At 38.5% G+C, this 27,143-nt stretch overlaps 1 protein-coding gene across 4 annotated transcripts; it reads left to right on the top strand.

Annotated features, from left to right (window-relative positions):
* The first annotated feature begins 7 nt into the window (after nt 1-7).
* Nucleotides 8-25,985, top strand: LOC104236532 (protein ENHANCED DISEASE RESISTANCE 2-like). 4 transcript variants are annotated; one of them, XM_070153179.1, is made up of 10 exons: nt 8-177; nt 261-332; nt 487-641; nt 1,168-1,382; nt 1,466-1,505; nt 1,600-1,751; nt 1,852-1,953; nt 19,453-19,548; nt 19,661-19,762; nt 25,417-25,985. In XM_070153179.1, exons 4-10 carry the CDS (start codon nt 1,227-1,229, stop codon nt 25,495-25,497), a joined length of 729 nt encoding a protein of 242 aa, XP_070009280.1. In that variant the 5' UTR covers nt 8-177; nt 261-332; nt 487-641; nt 1,168-1,226; the 3' UTR covers nt 25,498-25,985. The 4 variants fall into 4 exon arrangements, with proteins under 4 accessions (XP_070009280.1, XP_070009277.1, XP_070009281.1 ...); XM_070153176.1 differs by having other exon boundaries at nt 10-177; nt 1,168-1,394; XM_070153180.1 differs by having other exon boundaries at nt 10-177; nt 1,168-1,394; nt 19,689-19,762.
* Nucleotides 25,986-27,143: the final 1,158 nt, after the last annotated feature.

A 27,143-nucleotide genomic window follows, 5' to 3' on the forward strand; every position in this document is an offset into this window, starting at 1 on the left:
CCCCCCCCCCCCCCCCAAAAAAAAATATAATGAAAAAGAAGATAGAAATAGGAAATTCTTTTGCGGACTATTGTGGGTGTTTCTGGCCGAGATGTCATTGTATGCAATGCAGGTTTATATGGCCTCGTGATCTTTGTTATGTACGATATTGGCGTCGAAATGACGATGGCAGCTATGGTAAGCATACCCCTAAAAATTACTAATTTTTGTTCTCTCCTTGCTATTTATGACTATACGTGATTTACTTTGTCAATTTGCAGTTGTGTTATTTCGTTCTAGGGAGCACGAGAATTGTGGTCCAGTACCTGGATATGTTCGTGCTCATATAGAGAGTAACTTTGTTTCTCTTACTCCTTCTCAATAAATTCATTTGATAACCATATAAATTGGGAATGATGTTGAAGCTATATATCTTTCACAGAGATATTCTGCAGCTTACTATGTTATTTGTGACAAAAGATGCTAACCAGTTTTCAAATCTATTAGGTGGTGGATTCAATATTTCTCCTCTCAAACCTCATAATGGGAGGCCCAGAACGCAAGTCCAACACCTAATGCAGATCGATTTGAAAGGGTGGGGGTTGGCTATATCTCATCCTTTCAACAGCATTGTCTGTTTCAGACGTTAAACACTGTTGCTGGTAAGCTTTTATGCTAGGCGAAAGTTACATCCATTGAAACAGGTTTTTTGTTATATCATAGTTTTCTAATATGCATTAACTAGGTTAATCTTTACCTTATCCAAAAAAAAATCTAATAATTAGGCTAGTAAAAGAAAAATGCATTAACTAGGCTAGTGCATGAGCTATTTATGATATGTGCATTGGAGCAATTTCTTTAGTGATCACTGCTTGTGATGTGACTTCAGGAATCTTCTGTCTTCCTCCTTTTCCTGGGAACTGCTTATTGTGCGCAAAATAGTGATTGTAGTGATGGTTGTTTTCCATTTCGTTAAAAGACTAATTAGTAAGAGGGACTATCTTCCTCCTTTTTCCACGGTACTGCTTGTTGTGCGCGAAATAGTTTGTTGGAATAGTTATTTGCCCCGCATAATGTTGAAAGACAAAATAGTAAGAAGGGAAAAACATACATAGTGAACAGCTTTCTTTGATAGTGTTTCCCGATCAAAGCTCAATCTGAATCTGATTTCTGATTATCTTACTTCAGGACTTTGTGAATACTTTTCCCAAACTGACGAAAGGGCTGCTGCGCCGAGAATACCAGTTATGGTTAACATGACATCAGCATCTATCTCCAAGAAGAGTCGAAGCGAATTAGGGACTTCTCATCACCGTACTGCGTCCTTGGACCTAGTACATGCTGCAAATAGAAATGCTTCAATGATGGATGATTTCTCTGATGAGCATGAAGATTTTCAAGGGGTCGATCAGGAGGTTTGAACTTTTAGATCATTTCACGTATTTTCCGAGTCTCCTTTTAAACACGTGGCTTGGACTCTTTGCAGGTAATGCCACCCAGCTTTGAAAATGAAATGAAGAAAACTGGTAGGTCTTAAAATGGTTTTGTTTCACTTCTATATGTGAAATATTTATTTGGGTTGTTCAATTCCTTATTAACATTGTCTGTGTACTGCTGAAGCCCTTGAAGAACCTTTGGAGCAAATTGATTTGTCCATTTTCTCGGGTAACCTTCGAAATAATGACAATGATGGTGGACGTAATTGCTGGAGAATATCTGATGGAAATAACTTTCGAGTTCGTAGCAGGAATTTTTGTTATGACAAATTAAAGGTCCTTAATTTGTATATTGTACCCTTTATAAGTGCTTTATGTTTAGTTTAATAATCTATTGCAAGCTGGTTGAGCATCTCTTTGGAAAATATCCATGCAGATTCCTGGGGGTAAACATTTAATGGATCTTGTTTCGGTTGACTGGTTCAAAGATACTAAACGCATGGACCATGTTGCCAGGCGGCCTGGTTGTGCAGTACAAGTAAGTGATATTTGACTGAATTTCAAGGGAATAAGAACCTATTAGGGATAGCTAAGGATTGTTATGATTGTTTCTCTATTTGTAAATTAGCAAGTTGAAAAGTATAACTTTAGTCAAACCTGCTTGTTTTGTGTTTCTTGCCAAAACAAAAATAACTCAAGCGATACACAGAACTTATCATTGTCAAGTTACAGATGGAAAATTTTAATTGGGTTTTAATTTCAGGACAACTCAATAAATATGTAGAAAAACTCATAATAGTGTTTAATTTAGAGCAACCAAGTGCGACAAAGTAAAGGTTACAAAATGTGGAGACCTAAACTGGAATTGAGTCATTTTGTCTCCATACATCAATGTGAACAATCTTGAAAGGGACACAGCTTGTTTTGGAATGAAGCACGCTTTTGTTCCTTAAGTTTACATGACTGACAATCAATTGACGATATAGAGGGAAGATCGGGATCAACAGCTGAAATTTAACGATGCAGATGGCTAAGACAGCTGTGGGTGGGAGGGGGCTCAGTGAAAATTAATGATGTGAAAGAGGATTCAGAAACTTTGTGATTCACACCCTTCACCAATCATCCATCCTGTACTCCATTTTAGAAACAGATGAAATTAATTTTAATGGAATAATCAAGACATTTAGTGAGTTTATACTTTATTGGTAGAAATAACGTTAAAATGACACTCAGAACATATAAAACACCGTGCCAGGGATTGATTAATGGAACTTGACCAACTGCCTGGGCCATGATTTTGGTTTCTTTCAGAATGGGTAAATGTGAGTGATTGTCTGGATAATGGAAGAGAAAGAGAACAAAGTTCTTTTTATCGGTCATTTGGTCTGAAGCTACTGAATCAAGGATCCAGGTCTAAGAGATAAGAGTTAGCTGGACATGCGACTGACGACCTTTATCGGTGGCAATACAGTGGATGAATTAGCTGGCTCATTTTCTAGGAACTAGTCTTAGTCAATACTTAAGATGAATTGGCTGATCTCCTGAAGGTGTACTCTGACTCGATAGAGAGAAGGAAAAACTGCAAAAAACAAAAAAACGCCATAATAGAGGCTCGATTTACGAACACCAAAATATTTAGAAGAGTCATCTCTGAATAGTGCACCCATTGGTCTTATCCAATAACGGGTGCCCATATACTCACATAAAATATTTCTAGCAGTGGTTGTACAGAAGAATTCATAGTTAGAACTCAGAACTAAGCTATGGGTACTTGTGCACTTCCTCCGTATAGTGCAGGTCTGCCTCTGACGGAATCTGGTGTGGTGTTGATGACAGTGATTGGAGATTATCTGGTGTGCCGGCAATGAGTCACTGACAATGACTATTGTTAGAATAGTTATGTGAATATATGTAATTAGTCTTAGTCCCTTGTGTAATAGGAGTAGGTTATGTGTTATGTATACATATAAATAGGGTTCATTGTAAAATAGAATATAAATAATAGATTTTTCTCCCGTGCTTTCTCACATGGTATCAGAGCATTGGTGAGATAATTATCGTTGTGCATCATTCCAACGACATTGGGAAGAAATCAGTTGTCACCGTGCAATTTTCTAGTGACTTAAGCAGCTGCTTACGTCAATCTGAGTTTCAGTGGGGTTTGTGCACATTCCAAACCCTAGTGAAGATCTCCGGCAGAAAACTTCACACGCATCATCGCGCGCCTCCGACAGTTAGGGTTCCGGCGAGAGTGTCACCTCATGCGCTGGCGCGTGAGGTCGTTTTCTGGCATCTTTCAAGTCTGATTTTTCTTTTGGGCTGGTCACCTGCCTTTTCCGACTCGACCCTTCGAGATTTTGTGGTTTCTCAGTTAGTGAAAAAGTGTTTTCCGGCAAGAGCCGTGGTTTTTCCGGCGAGAGCAGTGGTCTGTCACTGTTCTGCTCACTTTTCCGGCCACCTTGTTCACATACAAAGGTCGCCTGTTGATTCCGACCTCAAGTCATTTAATTTCCACCATTTTGTAGACTTCAATTTGTTTCCGACGAAGATCGGAGAAGTAGAGCAGTGTCCGATCATTATAATAGTTTGGTTCCAATTTCTAATTGCTTGATCTGAGGGTATCTCATCACTCTTAGTTATTTTTATCGGATATTTGGCTTTGATCTCTCTTAAGTTCATTGTAAGGTCACTCAGATCTGATGTTTTTGGCTCAAATACTATTGGATCATGTACTTAGAATGTTCATATGGTGTCTTTATCAGATTATATCGAGTTCCTTATAAAGCACGTAAGTAGATACCTTATGAGATAGCTTCTATAGCTCAAACAGGTAATAGCGTGACTTGTGTCTCCCAATCGTCTTCTTCTTCCGACTCTTGGGTCATTGATTCAGGTGCATCTGATCATATTTCTGGTAACAAATTTCTTTTCACTAGTATTTTATATTCTCAATCTCTTCCAACAGTCACAATGGCCAAAGGGTCTCAAACCATGGCAACTGCAATAGGTCAAGCAAGTCCACTTCCTTCCTTACCTTTAGATTCAGTTCTTTATGTTCCCGGTAGTCCTTTTAATCTCATAGCCGTTAGTCGCTTAGCCAAATCACTTAAATGTGTTGTTTTATTTCTTGATGACCTTATTTTTATATAGGAACACAGTACGGGGCGGATCATTGGTACCGGACATGAATCAGATGGACTTTATTACCTTATCCTTGCAAAATCACATGGACTTGACATCTTGTCTTCCTTCAACAACTTGTCATGTTAATGATTCACCAGATTTATTACATAAACGATTGGGACATCCTACTTTGTCAAAACTCTAGAGTGTGAGTCATGTCAGCTCGGTAAGCATACCCGCTCCCATTTCCCTCGGCGTCTTGATAATCGAGCAGAGTCACCTTTTACTTTAGTCCATTCAAATGTTTGGGGTCCTAGTCGGGTCAGTTCTACCTTGGGGTTCCGCTACTTTGTCAGTTCCATTGATGATTATTCCAGGTGCACTTGGATATTTTTGATGAAAAATCGATCTTAGTTGTTTTCTATTTTCCAGACCTTCTACGCTGAAATTCAAAATCAATTTGGGGTTTTTATCCGCACATTTCGTAGTGATAATGCCCTAGAGTATTTGTCTTTCCCATTTCAGCAATTTATGAAATCTCATGGGATTATTCATCAAACATCTTGTCCGTACACATCCCATCAAAATGGGGTAGCTGAAAGAAAGAATAAACATCTTATTGAAACTGCTCGTACCCTACTTATACAATTTCATGTTCCGTTGCATTTTTAGGGGGATGCAGTTCTTACATCTTGCTATCTTATTAATCGTATGCCATCTTCAGCTATCCAGAATCAAGTTCCATTCTCTGTCCTATTTCCCCACTTACCTTTGTTCTCTCTTCCACCCCGTGTTTTTGGTAGCACGTGTTTTGTTCATAACTTTACTCTAGGAAAAGATAAGTTAGCTCCTCGTGCTCTTAAGTGCGTATTTCTAGGTTACTCGAGAACGCAAAAGGGATATCGATGTTATTCTCCTGACCTCCAACGGTATTTTATGTCTGCTGATATTACCTTCTTTGAAACCCAATCATACTTCACAGGTCCAGGTAATCACCTAATATTTTTGAGGTGCTACCAGTTCCGTTTTTTGGAGATTCAGTCATTATCTCCCATTCATCTTCCTCTATAGCTCCAGTTGCAGCTCCACCACCTACAGCTCCAGTTGCAGCTCCACCACATATAGCTCCAGTTCCACCAACTATAGCTCCAGTGCCACCACCTAATCCAGTTCAACCTTCTACAGCTCCACCAATCTTGATTTATCATCGTCCTCCGCGCCTAGCATGGCCCAGCTGATTCATGTCTTGCACCTCACCCTACTAATACTGCGGACTTATCTCCTCTTAGTCAATCGATTGCACTACGAAAAAGTATATGGTCCACACTTAATCCTAACCACCATTGTGTCGGTTTAAGTTACCATCGTCTATCATCATTCCATTGTGCATTTATATCATCTTTGTCCTCTGTTTTCATCCCTAAGTCTACGGGTGAAGCACCGTCTCATCCAGGGTGGCGACAGACTATGATTGACGAGATGTCTGCTTTACATATGAGTGGTACTTGGGAGCTTGTTCCTCTTCATTCGAGTAAATCGACTGTTGGTTGTCGTTGGGTGTATGTAGTCAAAGTTGGTCCAGATGGCCAGGTTGATCGACTTAAGGCTCGTCTTGTTGCCAAAGGGTATACTCAGATATTTGGGCTCGATTACAGTGATACTTTTTCTCCAGTGGCTAAAATAGCATCAATCTGCCTTTTTCTATCCATGGATGCTGTTCGTCATTGGCCTCTCTATTAGTTGGACATTAAGAACCTTGAGGATGAAGTTTATATAGAGCAACTTCCTGGTTTTGTTGCTCGGGGGAGTCTAGTGGCCTTGTATGTTGGTTGCGCCGGTCACTCTATGGTCTAAAGCAGTCTCCTCGAGCATGGTTTGGTAAGTTCAGCACAGTTATTCAGGAGTTTGGTATGACTCGTAGTGAAGCTGATCACTTTGTGTTTTATCGGCATTCTGCTTCAGATCTTTGTATTTATCTGGTCGTATGTTGACGATATTGTTATTACCGGCAATGATCAGGATGGTATTAGTAAGTTGAAGCAACATCTCTTTCAGCACTTTCAGACTAAGGATCTGGGCAGATTAAAGTATTTTCTGGGTATTGAGGTTGCTCCGTCTAGCTCAGGTATTGTGATCTCACAATGGAAGTATGCCCTAGATATTCTTGAGGAGATAGGAATGACAGGTTGTAGACCTGTTGACACTCCGATGGATCCGAATTCTAAACTTCTGCCAGGACAGGAGGGGGGCCTCTTAGCGATCCTGCAAAATATAGGCGGCTGGTTGGTAAATTAAATTACCTCACAGTGACTAGACCTGGCATTTCCTTTCCTGTGAGTGTTGTGAGTCAATTTATGGATTCTCCCTGTGATAGACATTGGGATGCAATTGTCCGCATTCTTCGGTATATAAAATCAGCTCCAGGCAAATGTTTATTTTTTTAGGATGGAGGCCATGAGCAGATCGTTCGATATTCAGATGCTGATTAGGCAAGATCACCTTCTGATAGACGTTCTACGGTTGGATATTGTGTCTTAGTAGGAGGAAATTTGGTGTCTTGGAAGAGCAAGAAACAGAATGTGCTTGCTTGATCTAATGCAGAAGTAGAATATCGAGCAATGGCTATGGCGACATGTGAGCTAATTTGGATCAAACAGTTGCTCAAGGAATTGAAATTTGGTGAGATCAGCCATACGAGACTTGTGTGTGATAATCAAGTTGCTCTTCATATTGCGTCAAATCCAGTGTTGCATGAGAGAACTAAACACATTGAGATGGACTATCACTTTGTTAGAGAAAAGATACTCTCGGGAGATATTGCTGCAAAGTTTGTGAAGTCGAATGATAAGCTTGCAAGTACTTTCACCAAGTCTCTCAGTGCTCCTCATATTAGCTACATATGTAATAAACTCGGTACATATGATTTATATGCACCAGCTTGAGGGGGAGTGTTAGAATAGTTATGTGAATATATGTAATTAGTCCTAGTCCCTTATGTAATAGGAGTAGGTTATGTGTTTTGTATAATATAAATATGGCTCATTGTAAGATAAAATATAAATAATAAATTTTTCTCCTGTGCTTTCTCACAACTATGATGGTGGATTAAGATGTGTGCAGTGTCCTTGCAGTCTGCAGCCACTGTGTTTGTTTCGTAGACAAAGCTCTTACTATTATTGGTTACTGATCTGACGACAAAATTGGCATGAATTTGCAGACAGTAAATAAATACACTTCAAACTTCGTAGGAAAATTTCCAGTGAGCGAGATGAACTAAAGTTTGGTGTTTTTAATCCTTAGCTTTGATACCATGTTAAAAAAGAAACATAAGCACATAAACTTGTATTTACTTGAAGACAGTACAAAGTCTTGTTATATAATAGTTTGGCCTAACAAGGTAAATTACCTGCTTAGAAAATGCTAATAATAACGTAATTAAGTACAGGATGTCTGTAATATAGGAGTATTAAATTTTTCTGCAAATGAATCTACAAACCCTAAGAGTGAAGTTAGAGTTTAAAGTCTATTTTGCAAAAGCCACGTGCAGATTTAGGGTCTGCTAATGTACTAATTGCCTTATGTTGGGGTGTGTCTGTGTGGGTGATCTGTACAATTTACTGGTTGATGGACTCATATTGCAGGGTCCAGAGTCTTCAGTCAATGTGCTTTATTTTGCGCATCTTGTCTGGTTTTGCTATAATATTGAAGATTTACTTCTTTGTAGTCATTGCATGGTGAACCACTTTATATTTATACTTGCACCCATATTCTTCGGGTTGCTTCAGAGAAAGGACTGTTCTCTTTGGTGTTTAATCTTCAAGTAAGAAAATCCTTCAGTATCCTGATTTGGGTTACTATTACAAGCAGAGGCGGATTCAGGATTTGAAGTTTATGGGTTCCTATTGTAATATCAAATTAATATACAATAATAACTGGGTTCACAGTTATATATTTATCAATATTTAATGGATTTTTTAATAAAAATATAGAGTCTAAGCAAAAGTTACTGGGTTCTCGGGAACCCGGTAAATATACTCTACATCAGCCACTGATTACAAGTGCATCATGATGAAACAAGTAGACAACATTTGTCTTCTGAAAGGTACCCGGATCAACTCACTACAGCATGGTTTTCTATTTTGTAATGAAAGAGTTAGCACCTGGTTCTCTCTTGCAACATTTTGTTGATGGTGATGATGATTTCCGCAACAGTAGAATGAAGCTCATCCCTTCTGTGCCGAAGGTACTTTTCTCTATTCATATTGTCTGGGAGATGGTGTTTAAGGTAGAATGGATTTAATGACATTTTTGTATTATGGAATCACAAAGTTCGCATGTTTTAACTAGATATGATCTCATGTAATATTTTAGACGTAATGGCTTTTTGACTCTTAAAGGCTTGTCTCTTTAGAAGCATGGGAACACAAAAATGTCAAAGCTTGGTGAATAGCAGGGTTGGGGTTGTGAGTGAGATGTAGTCTCAGAATTCAGGTTCATAGGAAAATCTTTAGACTAGGGGAGGGTGGAAAGGGAGCAGCAAAAGGGAGGATGATCAGAAGTCATGGTGGAAGTTTGGAGTTTATAATGGAATTACTTAAAACATACTTTAAATAAAACTTTGGTGGAAGTTTTTGAATCGAAAAATTTAGGGTCCTTTTGAAATGATTCTCTCTGAATTTGAAGTTCTTATGTATATACTTGTGTTGGTGATGTAGAGGAGTTGTACTCCACATCAGCTAGAAGCTGCCACTAGTTTACCTGTCACGATCCAAACCGATGGGCCGCGCCGGGTGCCCGAGTCCTACCTGTTAAACACCTCTAAGCATGCGTTTAAGATATAAACCTAAATAACATCTGCTGAATTACGAAGATAACATACGTGAATGAAACCTGACAACAAGGCATATATACGTATACATGCAGAATACAATGGGCGAGCCGGCAAGGCTGCTATAGACAACTATACATCCAAAATTGAAAGCCGACAAGGCCACATACAACCCAACTAGACATATTGTCTACAGACCTCTAATAGAAACATCAATGTACAAAGACGGAACTAAGCCACGTCATACCCACATCACGCCAATTCTCGCTGGTCAGGGATCCTAAGAACTGCACCTGCAGGCATGAAATGCAAGCCCTGTGAATTAGGGCGTCAGTACGAAAAATGTACTGAGTATGTAAGACATGAAAATTAGTACGTAAAAGGCATAGGTGAAACATGGAATAAAGAAACACATCCTTAAATCTGAATAACTATGTAAATTCTGAAACATTTATAATGTCATGCACGTGCGTATAAATGTCGTGTCATGCATAGGTATGAGTGTACAGAATATTATCAAGCCGCCACTGAGGGCATCCCATCATATCGTCTCGGCCACTGTGGGCAACATCATCAACATACCAGCTGATCAGGTGGTGGTGCGTATAGAACGCCGTAACCTTTTTCCATATCCCATATACATATATTTACATATATACGCGTATATAACGCCATCTGGTCATTGGTCAATGCACATGTATAAAGGGGTGAAATGCATGAATAATACGTAAAAATCTCAATATTCCTTCCGGATAAACTTTTCCAACTGCGTATTTTTCTGAGACCCATGAACAGAAGATAATAGAAATTTTCATGGGGAATCAAGAATATAGACACCCCTAATATCTCTATGAATAGAGTAATTTATGGAAACTGTGTGTTTGCTCATTTCTTTAGTATATTTTGGACCATGCCAAAAGAAGGAAGGGAAGACATTAACATACTTGGAGTAGGAAAACTCCGTATAATATTCTTGGCGAAGCTTGCACCGTACTCTTCTAGAACCGCAAAATTTCACGTTGCTACTATTCCAACAAATCCTCGTTGGAAAATTTGCTTCTTTTCCTAACGTTTTTGAAGAGGATCATATATATCAAAGTGAGTATTTAACTTCTGGTTCCTTAAGGCTCTTAGACATCAACCATGAAAAATTTGAATGAATATCATTCTCTGAAATGGATAACATTTCTTATACTTTGAAGACTAAGGAATGGAATATCCTTCTTTGGATTTTTGGATGTTTTTTGGGTCTTATTTTTGTCCAAATGTATGGATAAGACTCCTTAATTGCTAGCCACGTAGGTTAATAAAAATGCTTAGTCACTTCTCACATTTGTAGCTTCTTGCCACATTTTGGGTGATAATTTATAATTTTTATCCACTTATTAGTTAAATGGGTAATGTTCTGTTATCCGGTAATTAATCAATTACCCGCATAATTTAAAAATTGTCTCAAATTACTTAAAATGCTACTCATTTTTAATATAATATATATATATATATATATATATATATATATATATATATATATATATATATATATATATATATATCATATTATCACGACCATATGGTACCTTGTATGGTACTAGTCCATAATTATCGGGTAGTATCGCTCGACCCGTACTTTATCCCAAATTGGCCATTTTCAACGAAACTTATTTTCTTTAATTCGTGTACCCTTTATCCTTCATGACACTTATTTATCGCTTGTTATAAATAGTGTAAATACGTTAACCTCAAGATAATCTCATCCCCGAGTCTATGTCAATTAACTGAAGACGAAACTTTTAACGTACAAAAACGCGAGATGTAACATCCTTCTCCCCTTAGAAACATTCGTCCTCCCGTGATCTATATAACTTTGGCAGGATCACCTTTGTAACAACACCACTACCAACTCTTCCCGTAGAAGCTTAATAACCCAACGCCACACAACACCACAATTATGAATAACGACCATGGCCTCACACGACCAACGACAATAACCAACACATGAATTTATACACGTATCTTCTGGTTATGACGTCTCAGTCGGACCCTTCTCTGGAGGAGGAAATAAGTAGGGATATCTAGACTTCATGTCTTTCTCGGCGTCCCAAGTCATTTCTTTCACCTTGTTGTTCCTCCAAAGTACTTTCACGGAGGCTACCTCCTTATTCCGCAGCTTGCAGATTTGTCGGTCTAGGATGACAACCGGAATTTCCTCGTATAACAAGTCCTCTATAATCTGTACATCATCCTTGGGCACCACTCGGGTAGGATTGCCAATGCACTTCCGTAACATAGATACGTGAAAAACCGGATGGACAAACTCCAATTCCGAGGGTAATTCTAACTTATAAGCTACTTGGCCCACTCTCCGAATGATCCTATAAGGCCCAATATATCGTGGGCTAAGTTTGCCTTTCTTGCCAAACCTCATCACACCATTCATAGGTGACACCTTTAAGAACACCCAGTCATCAACCCCGAACTCTAAATCTTGTCGCCGCACGTCAGAATATGACTTCTGACGACTCTGAGCTGTTAATAGTCGATCCCGAATCAACTTTACTTTTTTTATGGCTTGCTGAACCAGGTCTGGCCCATGTAACCCAGATAATCCAACATCAAACCACCCTATATGTGACCTACACTTCCATCCGTAGATAGCTTCGTATGGAGCCATCTGAATACTAGAATGGTAGCTATTATTATATGCGAACTCAATAAGCGGCAGATGATCATCCCAGCTACCTTTGAAGTCTATTGCACAAGCTCGTAACATATCCTCCAGTGTTTGAATAGTACGCTCAGCCTGTCCGTCTGTCTGGGGATGAAATGTTGTACTAAGACTTACTTGAGTCCCCAATCCTTTTTGGAAGGACCTCCAGAAGTTAGCTATAAATTGAGCTCCTCTATCCGAGATAATAGATACAGGGACACCATGCAATCGTACTATCTCCTTAATATAAAACCCTGTATAATCCTCTAAGGAATATGTAGTTCTAACGGGCAGAAAATGGGCTGACTTTGTAAGCCTATCAACAATCACCCATATCGAGTCGAACTTACACTGGGTACGAGTTAAGCCTACGATGAAATCCATATTGATTATTTCCCATTTCCAAGTCGGAATCTTTATAGCCTGCAATAATCCATCGGGTTTTTGATGCTCAATCTCAACCTGCTGACAGTTAGGACACTAAGCAACAAATTCTGCTATATCCTTTTTCATTTCGTCCCACCAATATACTTCCCCGATATCATGATACATCTTTGTCGCTCCTGGATGGATAGAATAACGAGAATAGTGAGTTTCTTCCATAACCTGCCGACGCAGCCCTGCAACATTAGGCACACATAATCGCCCTTGATATTTGAGGACCCCATCTTCTGTAATTTCAAACGGTGTCTTCTCCTTTTGAAGGGTGGTATCCCTGTAATGAACTAACACAGGATCCTCGTACTAGCGTTTCTTTACTTCAATTACTAAAGAGGATGTTGTCGTGTCCTGAATAGTAATTCCAATATCACCCGAGTCCAGTAACCGAACTCCAAGACTAGCTAGCTGATGAACCTCATGGGTTATTCCCCTCTTTTCTGGCTGTAAATACGACAGGCTACCCATAGATCTACGGTTGAGGGCGTCGGCTACTACGTTCGCCTTCCCCGGATGGTATAAAATATCAACGTCATAGTCTTAAGTCGCTCCAACCATCTCCGTTGACGTAGATTCAATTCCTTTTGCTTGAAGATATACTGGAGGCTCTTATGATCCGTATAGATATCAACATGAATGCCATACAAGTAGTGCCTCCACATCTTTAGTGCATGAATCACCGCGGCTAATTATAAATCGTGGGTCGGGTAGTTCTTCTCGTGCTTTCTTAGTTGTCTAGAAGCATAAGCCACAACCTTATCATGCTGCATCAACACACAACCCAACCCAACGCCTGAAGCGTCACAATAGATAACGTAACCATTGATCCCTTCTGGAAGTGTTAGAACCGATCCTGACGTTAATCTGTCCTTTAATGCCTGGAAACTCCGTTCGCAAGCATCAGCCCAATGAAACTTTGCTCCCTTCTGAGTCAACTTAGTCAAAGGTGCTGAAAGGGAAGAAAATCCCTCTACAAATCTGCTGTAATAACCTGCCAAACCAAGAAAGCTACGAACCTCTGTCGGTGTTGTGGGTTTAGGCCAAGTCTTTACTGCCTCAATCTTTTGTGTATCCACCCGGATGCCTTCTACAGAGTTTAACCAGAATTCACACTTAGAGAATTTTGCATACAATTTCCCTTTTTGTAGAACTCTGAGTACAATACGCAAATGATCTGCATGTTCAGCCTGTGAACGAGAATACACCAATATATCGTCGATAAATACAATTACGAACAGATCTAAAAAGGGCCTGAACACACGGTTCATCAAATCCATGAATACTGCTGGGGCATTGGTCAAACCGAACGACATAACCCGAAACTCAAAGTGCCCATATCTAGTCCTGCATGCTGTCTTCGGAATATCTTCATCCTTAACCCTTACTTGATGGTACCTGGACCTCAAGTCTATTTTTGAAAAACACTTGGCACCTTGCAACTGATTAAATAAATCATCAATTCTCGGGAGCGGGTACTTATTCTTGATCGTCACCTTATTCAGTTGCTTATAATCAATACACATTCGTAAAGAACCATCTTTCTTTCTCACAAGCAACACATGTACTCCCCAAGGTGACGTACTAGGTTTGATAAAACTTTTTTCAAGCAAGTCCCTTAGTTGTTCCTTTAACTCTTTCAGCTCTGCGAGGGCCATTCTATAAGGGGGAATAGATATTGGATGACTATCTGAAGTAGGTCAATGGCAAACTCAATTTCTTGATCTGGTGGAAGACCCCGAAGTTCATCGGGAAAAACATCGGGAAACTCATTAACCACTGGGATGGACTGAATGGTTAGTGACTCCATTTCCACTTCTTGAATCCGAACTAAGTAATAAATACAACCTTTTCTAATCATCTTCTTTGCCTTGAGATAGAAAATGAATCTTCCTCTCGGCGATGCCGTATTACCTTTCCACTCCAAAATAGGCTCTCTTGGAAATTGAAATCAGACTATCTTTGATCTACAATCAACGTTGGCATGACAAGAAGCCAACCAATCCATACCCATTATAACATCAAATTCTACCATATCTAACTCAATTAGGTCTGCTACGGTAGATCGACCATGAACTACTATTATACAACCCCTATATACTTGTTTATTTAAAACCTTCTAGCAGCCAACGGAGTAACGTATGATAAGGTGGAATCTGGATCAATCAGTGCATATACATCATATGAGGAGACTGATAATATACCTGTAACAACATCAGGCGATGACTCCTGATCCTGTCGTCCTGCCAATGCATAAATATGGTTCTGAGGACTGCTCGGGCTAGATGTTCCACCTCTGCCTCTACCACGACTCATTGGGGCTTGTGGACCTTGCTCGGGGGGCGTACTGATGATGACGAACCAGCTGCAGATCCCACTGGCTGAGCTATGCTTGCATCACCTCTCGTCGGACAATCCCTCATAACGTGGCCCAGATAACCACAAGTATAACAAACACGTAATCCCATACAGCACTCCCCGGTATGTTGCTTACCACATTGAGCACATCGTGGCAAGGGCAGCCTCATCTGATTTGACTCACCCCTATACTGAGAACTTGAGGCCCTAAAATTCTGCCCAGACCCTGAATATGTAGAACGATCAAATCTCTTACCGCTAAACTGAGAGGGGTGCGCTAGCTGATGGATGGGCTGGATACCTCGGGTACTGCTGCCTCTGACCACCTCGAAACTCACCAGAAAGACTTGAAGACCTCGCTCTTTTATTTTGGGCCCTATCATGCTCACGATTGGCCCTTTGTTTCTGTTTACGCTCCTCTACACCCTGAGCGTATGCTTGAATACGAGAAATATCCATATCTGGCTGAAGTGAGACCGACATACAATCGTTAAGCAAGTGAGGGTCTAATCCCATCATGAATCGGTGAACCCGATCCTCCATCTTAGACACAATAGTGGGAGCATACCTAGCCAATGAATCAAACTGAAGACTGTACTCCCGAACACTCATGTTACCCTGCCGAAGGGTCAAGAACCTATCAACTCTGGCCCGTCTAAGCTCTGGTGGCAGATAATGATGAAAAAAGGCCTCTGTAAACTCCTGCCATACCGCTGGAGGGGCATCCTCACCTCTGGACAATTCCCAATGCTCGTACCATTAACTGCAACATCTCGGAGTCTATAGAAAGCTAGCTCAACTAGCTCAGTCGCAGTGGTCTTCATTACCCGTAACGTCCTCTGCACTCTATCAATAAATACCTGAGGGTGCTTATTCGGATCTGCCCCAGTGAATACCGGATGGTCTAAATTAATGAAGTCACGAACCCTCGCACTGACGGGCCTATCTGCATGACCAATACCTATTTCCTGACGCCGAGCTTGCGCGGCTACTAATCGGGTTAATAGCTGAATAGCATCTCTCATCTCCTAACCCGGTGCATCCGGATGTGGTGCTGAATGTACAGGGGTGGGCGCTGGAGTTGGTGCCCCTTGGAGCTCTTCGGGAAAGGGCGGGGTATGTGAAGTTTGAGATGGAACCTCACCATGAGACTCTCCCCGAGCCTTGGTTACTCGTGGCGCTCGACTAGTAGTCTCACCAGCCACGGACTTTCCCTTCTGGGCGGCCGTACTCTTTGGAGGCATCGCTGAAATATAACATATCGTTAGGAACATGAATTTTTGTATCGCACGATCTGAGATAAAAAGAGAGGATATCATCCTATATGTCCTGTAGCCTCCTGTCTATAAGTGTGGTGCACAACACACCCATAAGCAAGACTCTACTAGACACGGTCGGTAGACAACCCTAGGACAGAACTGCTTTGATACCACTTTTGTCACCACCCAAACCGATGGGCCGCGACGGGTGCCCGAGTCCTACCTGTCAAACACCTCTAAGCATGCGTTTAAGATGCAAACCTGAATAACATCTGCTGAATTACGAAGATAACATACGTGAATGAAACCTGCCAACAAGGCATATATACGTATACATGCAGAATATAGTGGGCGAGCCGGCAAGGTTGCTATAGACAACTATACATCCAAAACTGAAAGCCGACAATGCCATATACAACCCAACTAGACATACTGTCTATAGACCTCTAATAGAAATATCACTGTACAAAGACGGAACTGAGCCATGTCATACCCATATATATATATACACGTATCATACCAAAATCAAAAGCAGTTCCGGATCAAGTGGAGCACGCCAACTCTCGCTGGTCAGGGATCCTAAGAAGGGGATCAGCTTGCCTACCTGCACCTACGAGCTAAGTTTTTCGAACACGACAATTTAGGCGCCGTACCCGTGTCGATACAATACTGACACGAGTAAGAGTGTGAGATCTGTGTCGGATCCGATCAGACAAGATCGGATGCGTTAACCAAATAAAGAAGGAAAAGGTTTTATATCGGAAAAAAATAAAGACATGGAAAAGGTTTTGTTGGAGAAGAAACTAAGGCAAAAAAAGAAGAGGCAAGTGCGTATAGACGAAGAAGAAAGAGACAAATTAGGATATGCTTTTTTAAAAGTGATATGCTTTCTTCTTGAAAAGTGATACTCTTTCTGGAAGAGTGATATGCTTTCTAGCTGTCATGACCGTGTGCAATTCTTTTTGTCTTGGGCCCATCACTATCTAACTTTTTATATTTGATTTACTCTTATTTATTTGTCTCGGGCCCATCACTATCTAACTTTTTATATTTGATTTACTTTTATTTATACATTTCAATTGACCATAAAAGGACAAGTTTTTCTTTATCCGAAAAAATTATACGTGGAGCTTGCTTTGAAATCTTTAAGCTTTTGATTCTTTTGATTATGTAAAATAAAAGAACAGTTGCAAAAACACGAATGAAGAAGAAATTCACATTTAACTAGCTTATAGGTAAGTACTCCACATAATTTAGAGATATATTTAATTTTATTATTGAATTATTTTTAACCGGATCCCCGCACCCCTGTCGGTTCTAGGATTCGTATCCCCGAATCTTAAAATTTTCATTTTAAAGGATCCGACCTCTAGATCTGCACCCGTGCCGGACACCCGTATCCGTGTCAGAGCAACTTAGCCTGCGGGCATGAAACGCAGGCCCTGTGAAATAGAACGTCAGTACGAAAAATGTATTGAGTATGTAAGACATGAAAATTAGTACGTAAAAGGCATAGGTGAAACATGGAATAAAGAAACACATCCTTAAATCTGAATAACTATGTAAATTCTGAAACATTTATAATGTCATGCACGTGCATATAAATGTCGTGTCATGCATAGGTATGGGTGTACATAATATCATCAAGCCACTGAGGTCATCCCATCGTATCGTCTTGGCCACTGTGGGCAACATCATCAACATATACCAGCTGATCAGGTGGTGGTGCGTATATAACGCCGTAAGCTTTTCCCATATCCCATATACATATATACGTGTATATAACGTCATCTGGTCATGGGTCAATGCACATGTATAAAGGGGTGAAATGCATGAAAAATACATAAAAATCTCAATATTCCTTCCGGATAAACTTTTTCAACTGCGTATTATTCTGAGACCCATGAACAGAAGATAATAAAAATTCTCATGGGGAATCAAGAATATAGACATCCCTAATATCTCTATGAATAGAGTAATTTATGGAAACTGTGTGTTTGCTCGTTTTCTTCAGTATATTTTGGATCATGCCAAAAGAAGAAAGTGATGGCCTTAACATACCTGGAATAAGAAAACTCCTATAATATTCTTGACAAAGATTGCACCGTACTCTTCTAGAACCACAAAATTTCACGTTGCTACTATTCCAACAAATCCTCGTTGAAAAATTTGCTTCTGCTTCTAACGTTTTTGAATTAGATCATATATATCAAAGAGAATATTTAGCTTCTGATTCCTTGAAGCTCTTAGACATCAACCATGAAAAATTTGAACGAAAATCATTCTCTGAAATGGATAACATTTCTTATACCTTGAAGACTAAGGAATGGAATATCCTTCTTTGGATTTTTGGATGTTTTTGGGTCTTATTTTTGTCCAAATGCATGGATAAGACTCTTTAATTGCTAGCCACGTAGGTTAATAAAAAGACTTAGTCACTTCTCACATTTGTGGCTTCTTGCCACGTTTTGGGTGATAATTTATAATTTTTATCCACTTATCAGTTAATTGGGTAATATTCTGTTACCTGATAATTAATCAGTTACCAGCATAATTTAAAAGTTGTCCAAATTACTTAAAATACTATTCATTTTTAATATACTTTATATATATATATCATATTATCATGACTATATGGTACCTTGTATGGTATTAGTCCATAATTATCGGGTAGTATCGCTCGATCCGTACTTTATCCCAAATTGGTCATTTTCAACGAAACTTGTTTTCTTTAATTCATGTACTCTTTATCTTTCATGACACTTATTTATCGCTTGTTATAAATAGCGTAAATACGTTAACCTCAAGATAATCTCATCCCCGAGTCTATGTCAATTTACTAAAAACGAAACTTTTAACGTACAAAAATGCGAGATGTAACATTACCAATCTCTTCAACTAATGATATTTTATGTAAAACAGGTAACATGCTAAATGTAGACATCTTGGAGAGATTCTTCTGTTTTCTACTACTCCCTCTGTCCCAATTTATGTATCATACTTTCCTTTTTAATTTGTCCTAAAATGAATTTCATGATTCCTTATTTAGAAACAATTTAACTTGAAAGTTCCTACTTTAATTTAATGAGATGATTTATAACCACACAAATATCTATGACTTGTTTTAGATCACAAATTTCAAAAGCCATTCTTTCTTATACTCCATGTCGAGTCAAATACCGCCGCATAAATTGGGACGGAGGGCGTATAAATATGTTACATTGTTCATTTAATTAATAATCCCATCTGCTCCACTCGCCTTCAGTCTTCCTCAGTACTGTGACTTCATCATGATGTGTGTTTGGAATTTTGACCATTTTTATGCAGGGATCCTGGATTGTGCGTCAGAGTGTTGGAAGTACCCCTTGTTTACTGGGGAAAGCAGTTGATTGCAACTATATCCGCGGGCCTACATATTTGGAAGTAAAGACCCAAGCCCCTCTCTTCTTTAATAACGCTACAGACACACGATGTGACATAGTGCCTGGCATATTATGGTGTTGAACTTGATTTATGTGTTGCTTATGTTCTGTAGGTTGATATTGATATTGGTTCTTCTACAGTGGCAAATGGCGTTCTGGGGCTTGTGATTGGTGTAATTACGTCACTAGTAGTTGATATGGCTTTTCTTGTACAGGTGAGTGAGTAGCTCTTTGATCACGTCCAAGTCGCACCTAATTAAGGAATATGAAATGGTCGTTACAATAATAAACTAAACGTGAGTCGGGGTCGAATCCACAAGGAGTTTAAGAAGGGTGTTAAGGTAAATATTCAAGGAAGAAACTCGAAATAGCTAGATTTAGCTTCCAAACAAAAGTGGGTAACAATTTCTTCTAAATTAAACTATTAAGAAATTTAACGAACTAATGAGCAAGTAATGATTGAAATAATTTTGATATTTTTATCAAATAGAGAAAGGTCTAGGGTTGTAATCGTAACCTTGGTGTAAACCTTATGGGTAGAGTAAATCTATGCTTGCTTGGTAGATCGGGTTTGTTATGGCTCTCAATGCACTAGTAACCACTCATTACCTCTCGGTTAAAGAGTGATTATGCGTAAATTGGCTCCCTCACGTCCAAATGGTAACAATCAAAGCAATTGATTATGAGTCCCAAGTTGGATTATCCCTATCTTTAGTTCAAATCCTTTAATCAAATTAATCGAAACTTCAACTAGTTCAATTTCTTGTTAGCCAAGTTTTCCTAGATTAAATTCTTCCTTCTCAAGTAAGAACAAAGTCAAATAGACATGAATCAATGTTTGCAACCATTAATTCTAGCTATAAAGCATAAACAAGGTTAAATAACATTAACCCAATCAATAACAAGCATTAATATTAAACACCCATAAGTTTTACACACTATGGTTGGATGACAACCCTAGATAAAATCTAGCTACTCATAGTAATTGGCATAGAAATATGAGAAGAAGAAATTAAAGACATATAATAAAATGGAAATGTAATTGATCATCTCTAATTGTAGCTCAAAGTTTCCCCAAATAGCTAAATATAACTACCAGTTGCTGCTACAATACAAAAAGATGCCCTAAAAAGTGTTTTACGTCTATTTATAATGCTCTAAATTTCCTGACAAAAATACCCTTCGGAGGGTTCTGCGACCGGACTTTATCATCTGCGGTCTGCACTTTGGTAGGTTATCGTTGCGAGTGCTTTCAGTTGGAGGAATTCTGCGGTCGCAGAAGTTGCGGACCGCACTTTGAGGAGGCTTCAGACTTTGTTCAATTGTGTCTTCTCTGATCTTTTAGGCTTGTCAATGCGAACCTGAAGTGTGACCGCACTATTTGGTTTGCGGACCGCAATTCTGCCAAAAATCCCTGAAACTCCAGATCTTTGTCTGCGGTCGCATGTCATTTTCTGCAGGCCATATTTGCTTTTGCGGCTGCAGATGGAATTCCGTGGACCGCACTGCTCTTGCATTCTTCCTCTCAACTGATCTTAGCTAAAACATTTTCTCTTTGAGTTAGATTTCTCCATTGAGCTCATATTCTCCAGCACACCTGCGATTCACCCATTTTCATTAGATTCAGAGACAAAAATCATTACTTTCAGATTAAAAACTAAAGCAAGAAGGTACTAATAAGTGATTAAAATCCACATTTATCACTCTTCACCCATGAAATTCATTAAATTGATGACAATTGATTGGAGCTACATTATCCGCCATCTCTGGTCTAGAGTAAATGAGAGAATGGTTTCATCTAGGACTTGCAAGTGAAACCAAGAAGCTTACATGCCTTATTAGCTTACTAATAAATATTTTAGTTAAACAAAAAATACGATTGGGAAGGACTAAAATTGTGAGATTGGTAGAGATTCTCATATGAATCTGACTTTGAGCTGTGCTTTAGTACAGATTTGTAATTTAGATATCTTGGAAGGATCTACCAAAAGTTTAGAAGAAAAAAATACTTCTAGTGATTAGTAAAAATAATCAACATAATAACAAACTACCAAGTGTAATCCCACAAGTGGGGTATGGGGAGGGTAGTGTATATGCGGACCTTAACCCTACCTTATGCAGGTAGAGAGGCTGTTTCCGATAGATCCTCGGTTCAGACAAGCATAAGCACAACAATTAAGAACGAGAAATGCAGTAATAAAGAAGGAAAAGAGAGCAGTAACAACAACATGCTAAGAATAAAATCGATGCAGAAGCAACATCATGTAACTACAAATCTAAGAAACTGAAATAAAAAAAAAAGAATAGTAATACAGCTACTAGAATGGACGTGAAAGACGCTCGACAACTAACCTTCTACTCCCTCCGTTCCAATTTAGATGATGTAGTTTGACTTGGCACAAAGTTTAAGGAAGAAAAAAAGACTTTTGAAACATGTGGTCCTAAAGGCTTAAGGAGCAAAAGCTTTGTGGGACCATGATATTTTTGTGGCTATAAAAGCTTCTCATTAAGAGTAAAGTGGGTAAAATGAAAAGTTTAAAGTTAAATTGTTCCCAAATATAGATAGATATGTGTTGTTCTTTTTGGAATAGACTAATAAGGAAAGTCTGTCATTTAAACTGAAACATAGGGATTACCTTTACTCTCGACCTTCTTCCCTAATCAACACAATTGTGTTTAATTCCTCACTCCCTAGAACTATGTCTCAATGCAAGATTTATCAGAAACATATAGGCTCAATTATAGTGTCGTTCACATAAATTGAGTTGGAATAAGCTAAGTTGCTCGGACTCAGGTGGGAGTATCCGATATGGGTGCGGATATAGAGGTCAGATCCTTCATGATCAAAATTTTAAGATTCGGAGGTATAGATCCAAGTACATATACGGGTGCGGGGATTTGCCTAAAAATAATTCAAATATCTAAAAATAGAGTTATAAAAATGTGTAAATTATGATACATTATGTGGAAAACTTACAAAATATTCCGAGAAGGAGAAAATATTGATCAAGAAGAAAATTTGGGAAGGAGATAAAAGGAAAAAGATTGACATAGAAATTTCTATGGACAAGGTATCCCGTGTTCTTAAATTTCACCCTAACTTTTGTTTTGATGTTAGAAATTATTGTATCTGCCATGAATTTTTCCATCGATTTGGTCAAGTACCCAAAATTGGTAAACCAGATCCAGTATGGATCTCATATTCACGCCAACGTCGTGTCGAAACGGGTGCGGCACCGAAAATGAAGAGTCCGAGCAATAAAAAAGGGGGGAGAGGTGGGCAGTGTGGTAGGAGCGAGGAGGAAGGGTCAAGTTTTATTAAGAAACAATACCAAGATAGTACTGCAGCAAATATAAAAGGTAGGACTTGTTTACATTAAGGGTGTTAATCGGGCCGGGCTGACCCGTTTTTAGCCAGCTTCAATCCGGGTCAGCCCGCTCTTATTAATGGATGGGTTGGGACGGGTTGTGGACGTTCACGTTTAGCTTAACGGTGGCCCTAACTTGTTGAACCCGAAATGTCTTAACGGGCTGAACACGGGCTGCAGCCCGGTTACCGTTGGAATTTTTTTTAAATTTAATTGGACTGTTCGCAACGGTCAAATTGAGAAATGACTGTTGGGGAATGGCCATAAATTGCAAAAATGGCCATTTTCGGCCGCCATTAAAAATATAGCCCCCCACCCCTAATAATTGCAAAATTAATTTTTTAACCTTTTTAAATCTATAAATAGCCCCCTTCTTCTTCATTTTTCTCACAATTCACTCTCTTACTACTCTAATTCTCTCTTGATATTATAGTTCTTAAATTCTCAATTATTTATTATTTCAAGTTTCATCAATTATTTAGTTTTGCCATTACAAAATTATTATTATCAAATATCAATTATTCAAGTGAAGTGTGGTATCAAGTATTCAAGTATTATCAACTATCAAGTTTCGGTCTATCAATTGAAGTTTGAATTTTGATATCAAAAATTCAAAATTAGTGCGGCATAAGGAATCCCGGTACACTCGTTCCATCTCTTTCTCTTATTTGGTGTACACTTATTTTATTAATTAGTTTCTTAATTTAGTTTCTTAATTTAATTTCTTACTTTAATTTATATAATGGAGAGCGGCCAAAAAAGCGTGCACTAGTAGAGGTGGTAGTAAGAAAACTTCAAAAAGATCAAGAGGTGGTGTTGGTTCTTCTAGTAGCTTTACACATATTTCTGAAAGTTCACCTGAAAATTTAAATGTAGATTATGAGCGAATGCAAGAAAATTATGGTGTAGATGATGATTTAGATGCTTTGTTAGATGATATTCAATCACCCGATAATCTTGAAACACCACCACCTACACCTGGTAATGCTAGTCAAACTCAAAATGTTAGGGGTGCAACAAGTAGGCCTCTTCTCCCTATTAAGAAGAATCGACGATTAAGAAGTAAGTGTTGGATGTTTTTTTGAAAGACTAGAAGATCAAAAAGATTATGTAAAATATAAAATTTGTATGAACATTATAAACATGAGCAAGATAAAGGAGGTGAAACGGGTCAACTTCGTAGGCATATGGAAGAGAAACACCCTTTTGATTGGGGAATAGATGAGTTATCTGGGCAACAAAGACTTAACCCAAGTACTGGTGGGTTATTTAGGAAATACGATATTAAGAAAGATCGGGAAGAAGTAGCTAAAATGATTGTTTTAGGTTGTTTACCTTTTAGTTTTGCTTCTTCACCGTATCTTGTTATTTATATTCAAAGAATTTATAACCCTATGTTTAAAGGTATTCCTAGAAGTACTTGTAGAACTGATATCTTTAGGCTTTTTGGACAAAATCATACATATATACGTTATTTGTTTGCAAGTCTTCCTTATAAAGTTTCTCTTACTTCTGATATTGGTCGTGCTGTGAATGGAAATGATTATTTGACTGTTACATGCCATTGGATAGATGATAATTTTTGTATGCAAAAACGTATTATTTCTTTTAAATATGATGAAGATCAAAGTCATACTGGTGCATTTATAAGTAATACTATACATGAAGTTGCTATATTTTATAATCTTGCAGAAAAAGTTTTGTGTATGTCAATAACACTGCTGCTATTACAATATTAAAATTGCATCTACACCCACCAATTCCTGAAATATTTCATGTTAGATGTGCATGTCATATTTATAACTTGATTGTGAAGAGTGACCTTGAATTATTTAGAGATGAAATTACTTTAGTTAGGAGAGCTGCTGGTGTAATTCAAGGAAATAATAGAAGTGCTAGATTAAATACATTTAAGGAAAAATGTGTACACTATGGACTAAAACCAAGAGTCATGCCTGAAGAAATAGTTACTAGGTGAAATTATACTTATTTGTTCATAAGATGTTGTTATTAATATAGAATGCCTATAACTGAAGTTGCTAATTCTCATTGTACTGATCCTAATCGTTTGTTAACATCTAGAACTTGGGAAGTCATTCATGATGTTATACAATTTTTACAAAAATTTTATGTGGCTACACTTGAGTTTTCTGGAGCTTATTATCCTACTATTTCAAATGGTTTAGTTCATATTGCTGAAATTTCTCTTTTACTACATAATATGAAGCAGAAATAAGGATATGCTACTGTTGTTAAATCTATGCTAGATAAGTTTAAAAAGTATTTCTACCCAATTCCCTATATTTACCTAATTGGTGCTATTTTAAACCCTACTGTTAAAATGATAAAGTGTCGCCAATTAATTAGAGCTTTATATACTTATATGGATATTGGCCCAACTGAAACTCCTGATATTGACACTTGTATTTCTGAGCTACACACACATTTACTAACTTTATATAATTATTATGCTAACATTGTTGATGCTTCTTCGGTTGTAGATGCAAATATTCCTTCAACATCTGGAACAACTATGGATGATGATGATTGTGTTCAAGATTATCAGATTTGGTCTATACTAGGAGAGCATCAACAAACCAGTAGCAGGAATATTGATGAACTACAATTCTACTTGCAAAAGTCACCAGAGCCCCGCACAAAGGATTTTCTACCGCTGGGTTGGTGGAGGAGCAACTTAAATCAATTTCTTGTTCTTCCGGCCATGGCTCGAGACGTGCTAAATGTGTCGATTTCAACAGTCGCATTAGAGAGCGCATTTAGCCAAGCAAGGCTGCTAGGAGATACCCGTCATTCATTGGGCAACAACGCTTTGGAAATTCTAGTGTGCTTCAGAGATTGGATAAGATCAAAATGGCGAAATCAAGGGCGTGACGAGGTAGAAGAAGAGGAGGACCAAGAAATTGGAGATATAATGGTTTATGGTTTCGATTCAACCAATGCCGGAAACCAAGAACCTCACGTTGACATGGAAGAACTTACAAAAATGATGTAAAACATGTGATGTACTATTTCTTATTTTTTATAATTATTGTAAACTTTTAAGTTTTAATTTGCAAGTTCAAAAATAAAAAAATCAAAAAAGAACCTGCAAATTAATTTGAAGTATTAAAAATATAAATGAAAGCCTTCGGAGTTTGTTCCTGACATTGCCTATTGGTCTTATACTCTTATTAAATAATTTTTTGTAGCCACTTACTTTCTAATTTCAATTTTATAATTTTAAAATACAAATTTCAAATTTAAAACTTTAAACTTCAAAGTTTAATTCTAACCCTTAAAAGTTTGCAAATACTTAACTATCAATAACATTGAATAAGAAAAATAAAATTTAAATTAAAAAAAAAAAGAAAAAAACTGGAGCCTGTCCCGCCCGAGCCCGTTTGAGCCCTAACCCGTATGGGCCCACAAAAACACGAAAAAACACAGCCCACTAAGAGCCCGCTATCCCCAGCCTGCTAACAGCCCGCCCGCTAACCGAACGGGCTGGGGTTTTTCCCGTTCAGCCCGTCCCAGCCCGCCCGATAAACACCCATAGTTTACATACATATTCAGGGTTTCTAACAAGTCTAGCATATCATTAAAATTCAAAAGTAAATTCCCTTTCATCCAATAGTACAAATTCTCCATATATCTATATTTAACAACAACAAGCATCACCGTTTTGTCTTCAAAACATCTCCTATTTCTTTCACTCCATATAGTCCAAGCAATGCACAAAGGAATAGACATCCAAATCTTCTTGTGCATTCTGCCAGTATAATTTGCCTTCCAGCAGCATAACAAACTTTTAAAGCTGTGAGGTGATGCCCAATACACTCCAAAAATTATGGAGAACATAGTCCCGAGCTGCCAAGTAAAAATGCAGTGCATGAAAAGGTGATCAGCGGGTTCAATGGAGCTTTCACATAAGTAACACCTGCCGCATAGCTTATACCCTCTTTTTTGCAACTTCTCATGGGTTAGACGAGCCCCATGAGCTACCAACCACCCAAAACATGCCACTTTAGGAGGGACTAGTGTCCTCCAAATCATTTTCTAAGGCCAAGAAGTAACATTTTCAGCAGAATCTTCCTGAAGCAATCTGTAGAAGGAGTTCACAGAATATTCTCCATCTTTACTTGCCTTCCAAAACATAGCATCATTTTTTCGCCTATCTAGCACTACACCAACAACAATAACAACCAAGTATAATCCCACGTGTGGGGTT

Source organism: Nicotiana sylvestris, chromosome 8 (genome assembly GCF_000393655.2).
Source record: "Nicotiana sylvestris chromosome 8, ASM39365v2, whole genome shotgun sequence".
NCBI lineage: Eukaryota > Viridiplantae > Streptophyta > Magnoliopsida > Solanales > Solanaceae > Nicotiana > Nicotiana sylvestris.

Coding starts and splice junctions, on each gene's coding strand:
- LOC104236532 (XM_070153176.1), top strand. CDS start 1,227: ATGGTTAACATGACATCAGCATCTATCTCCAAGAAGAGTCGAAGCGAA. Junction 1,752..1,851: donor TTTGTTATGACAAATTAAAG/GTCCTTAATTTG, acceptor ATATCCATGCAG/ATTCCTGGGGGTAAACATTT. Junction 19,549..19,660: donor GCGGGCCTACATATTTGGAA/GTAAAGACCCAA, acceptor TATGTTCTGTAG/GTTGATATTGATATTGGTTC.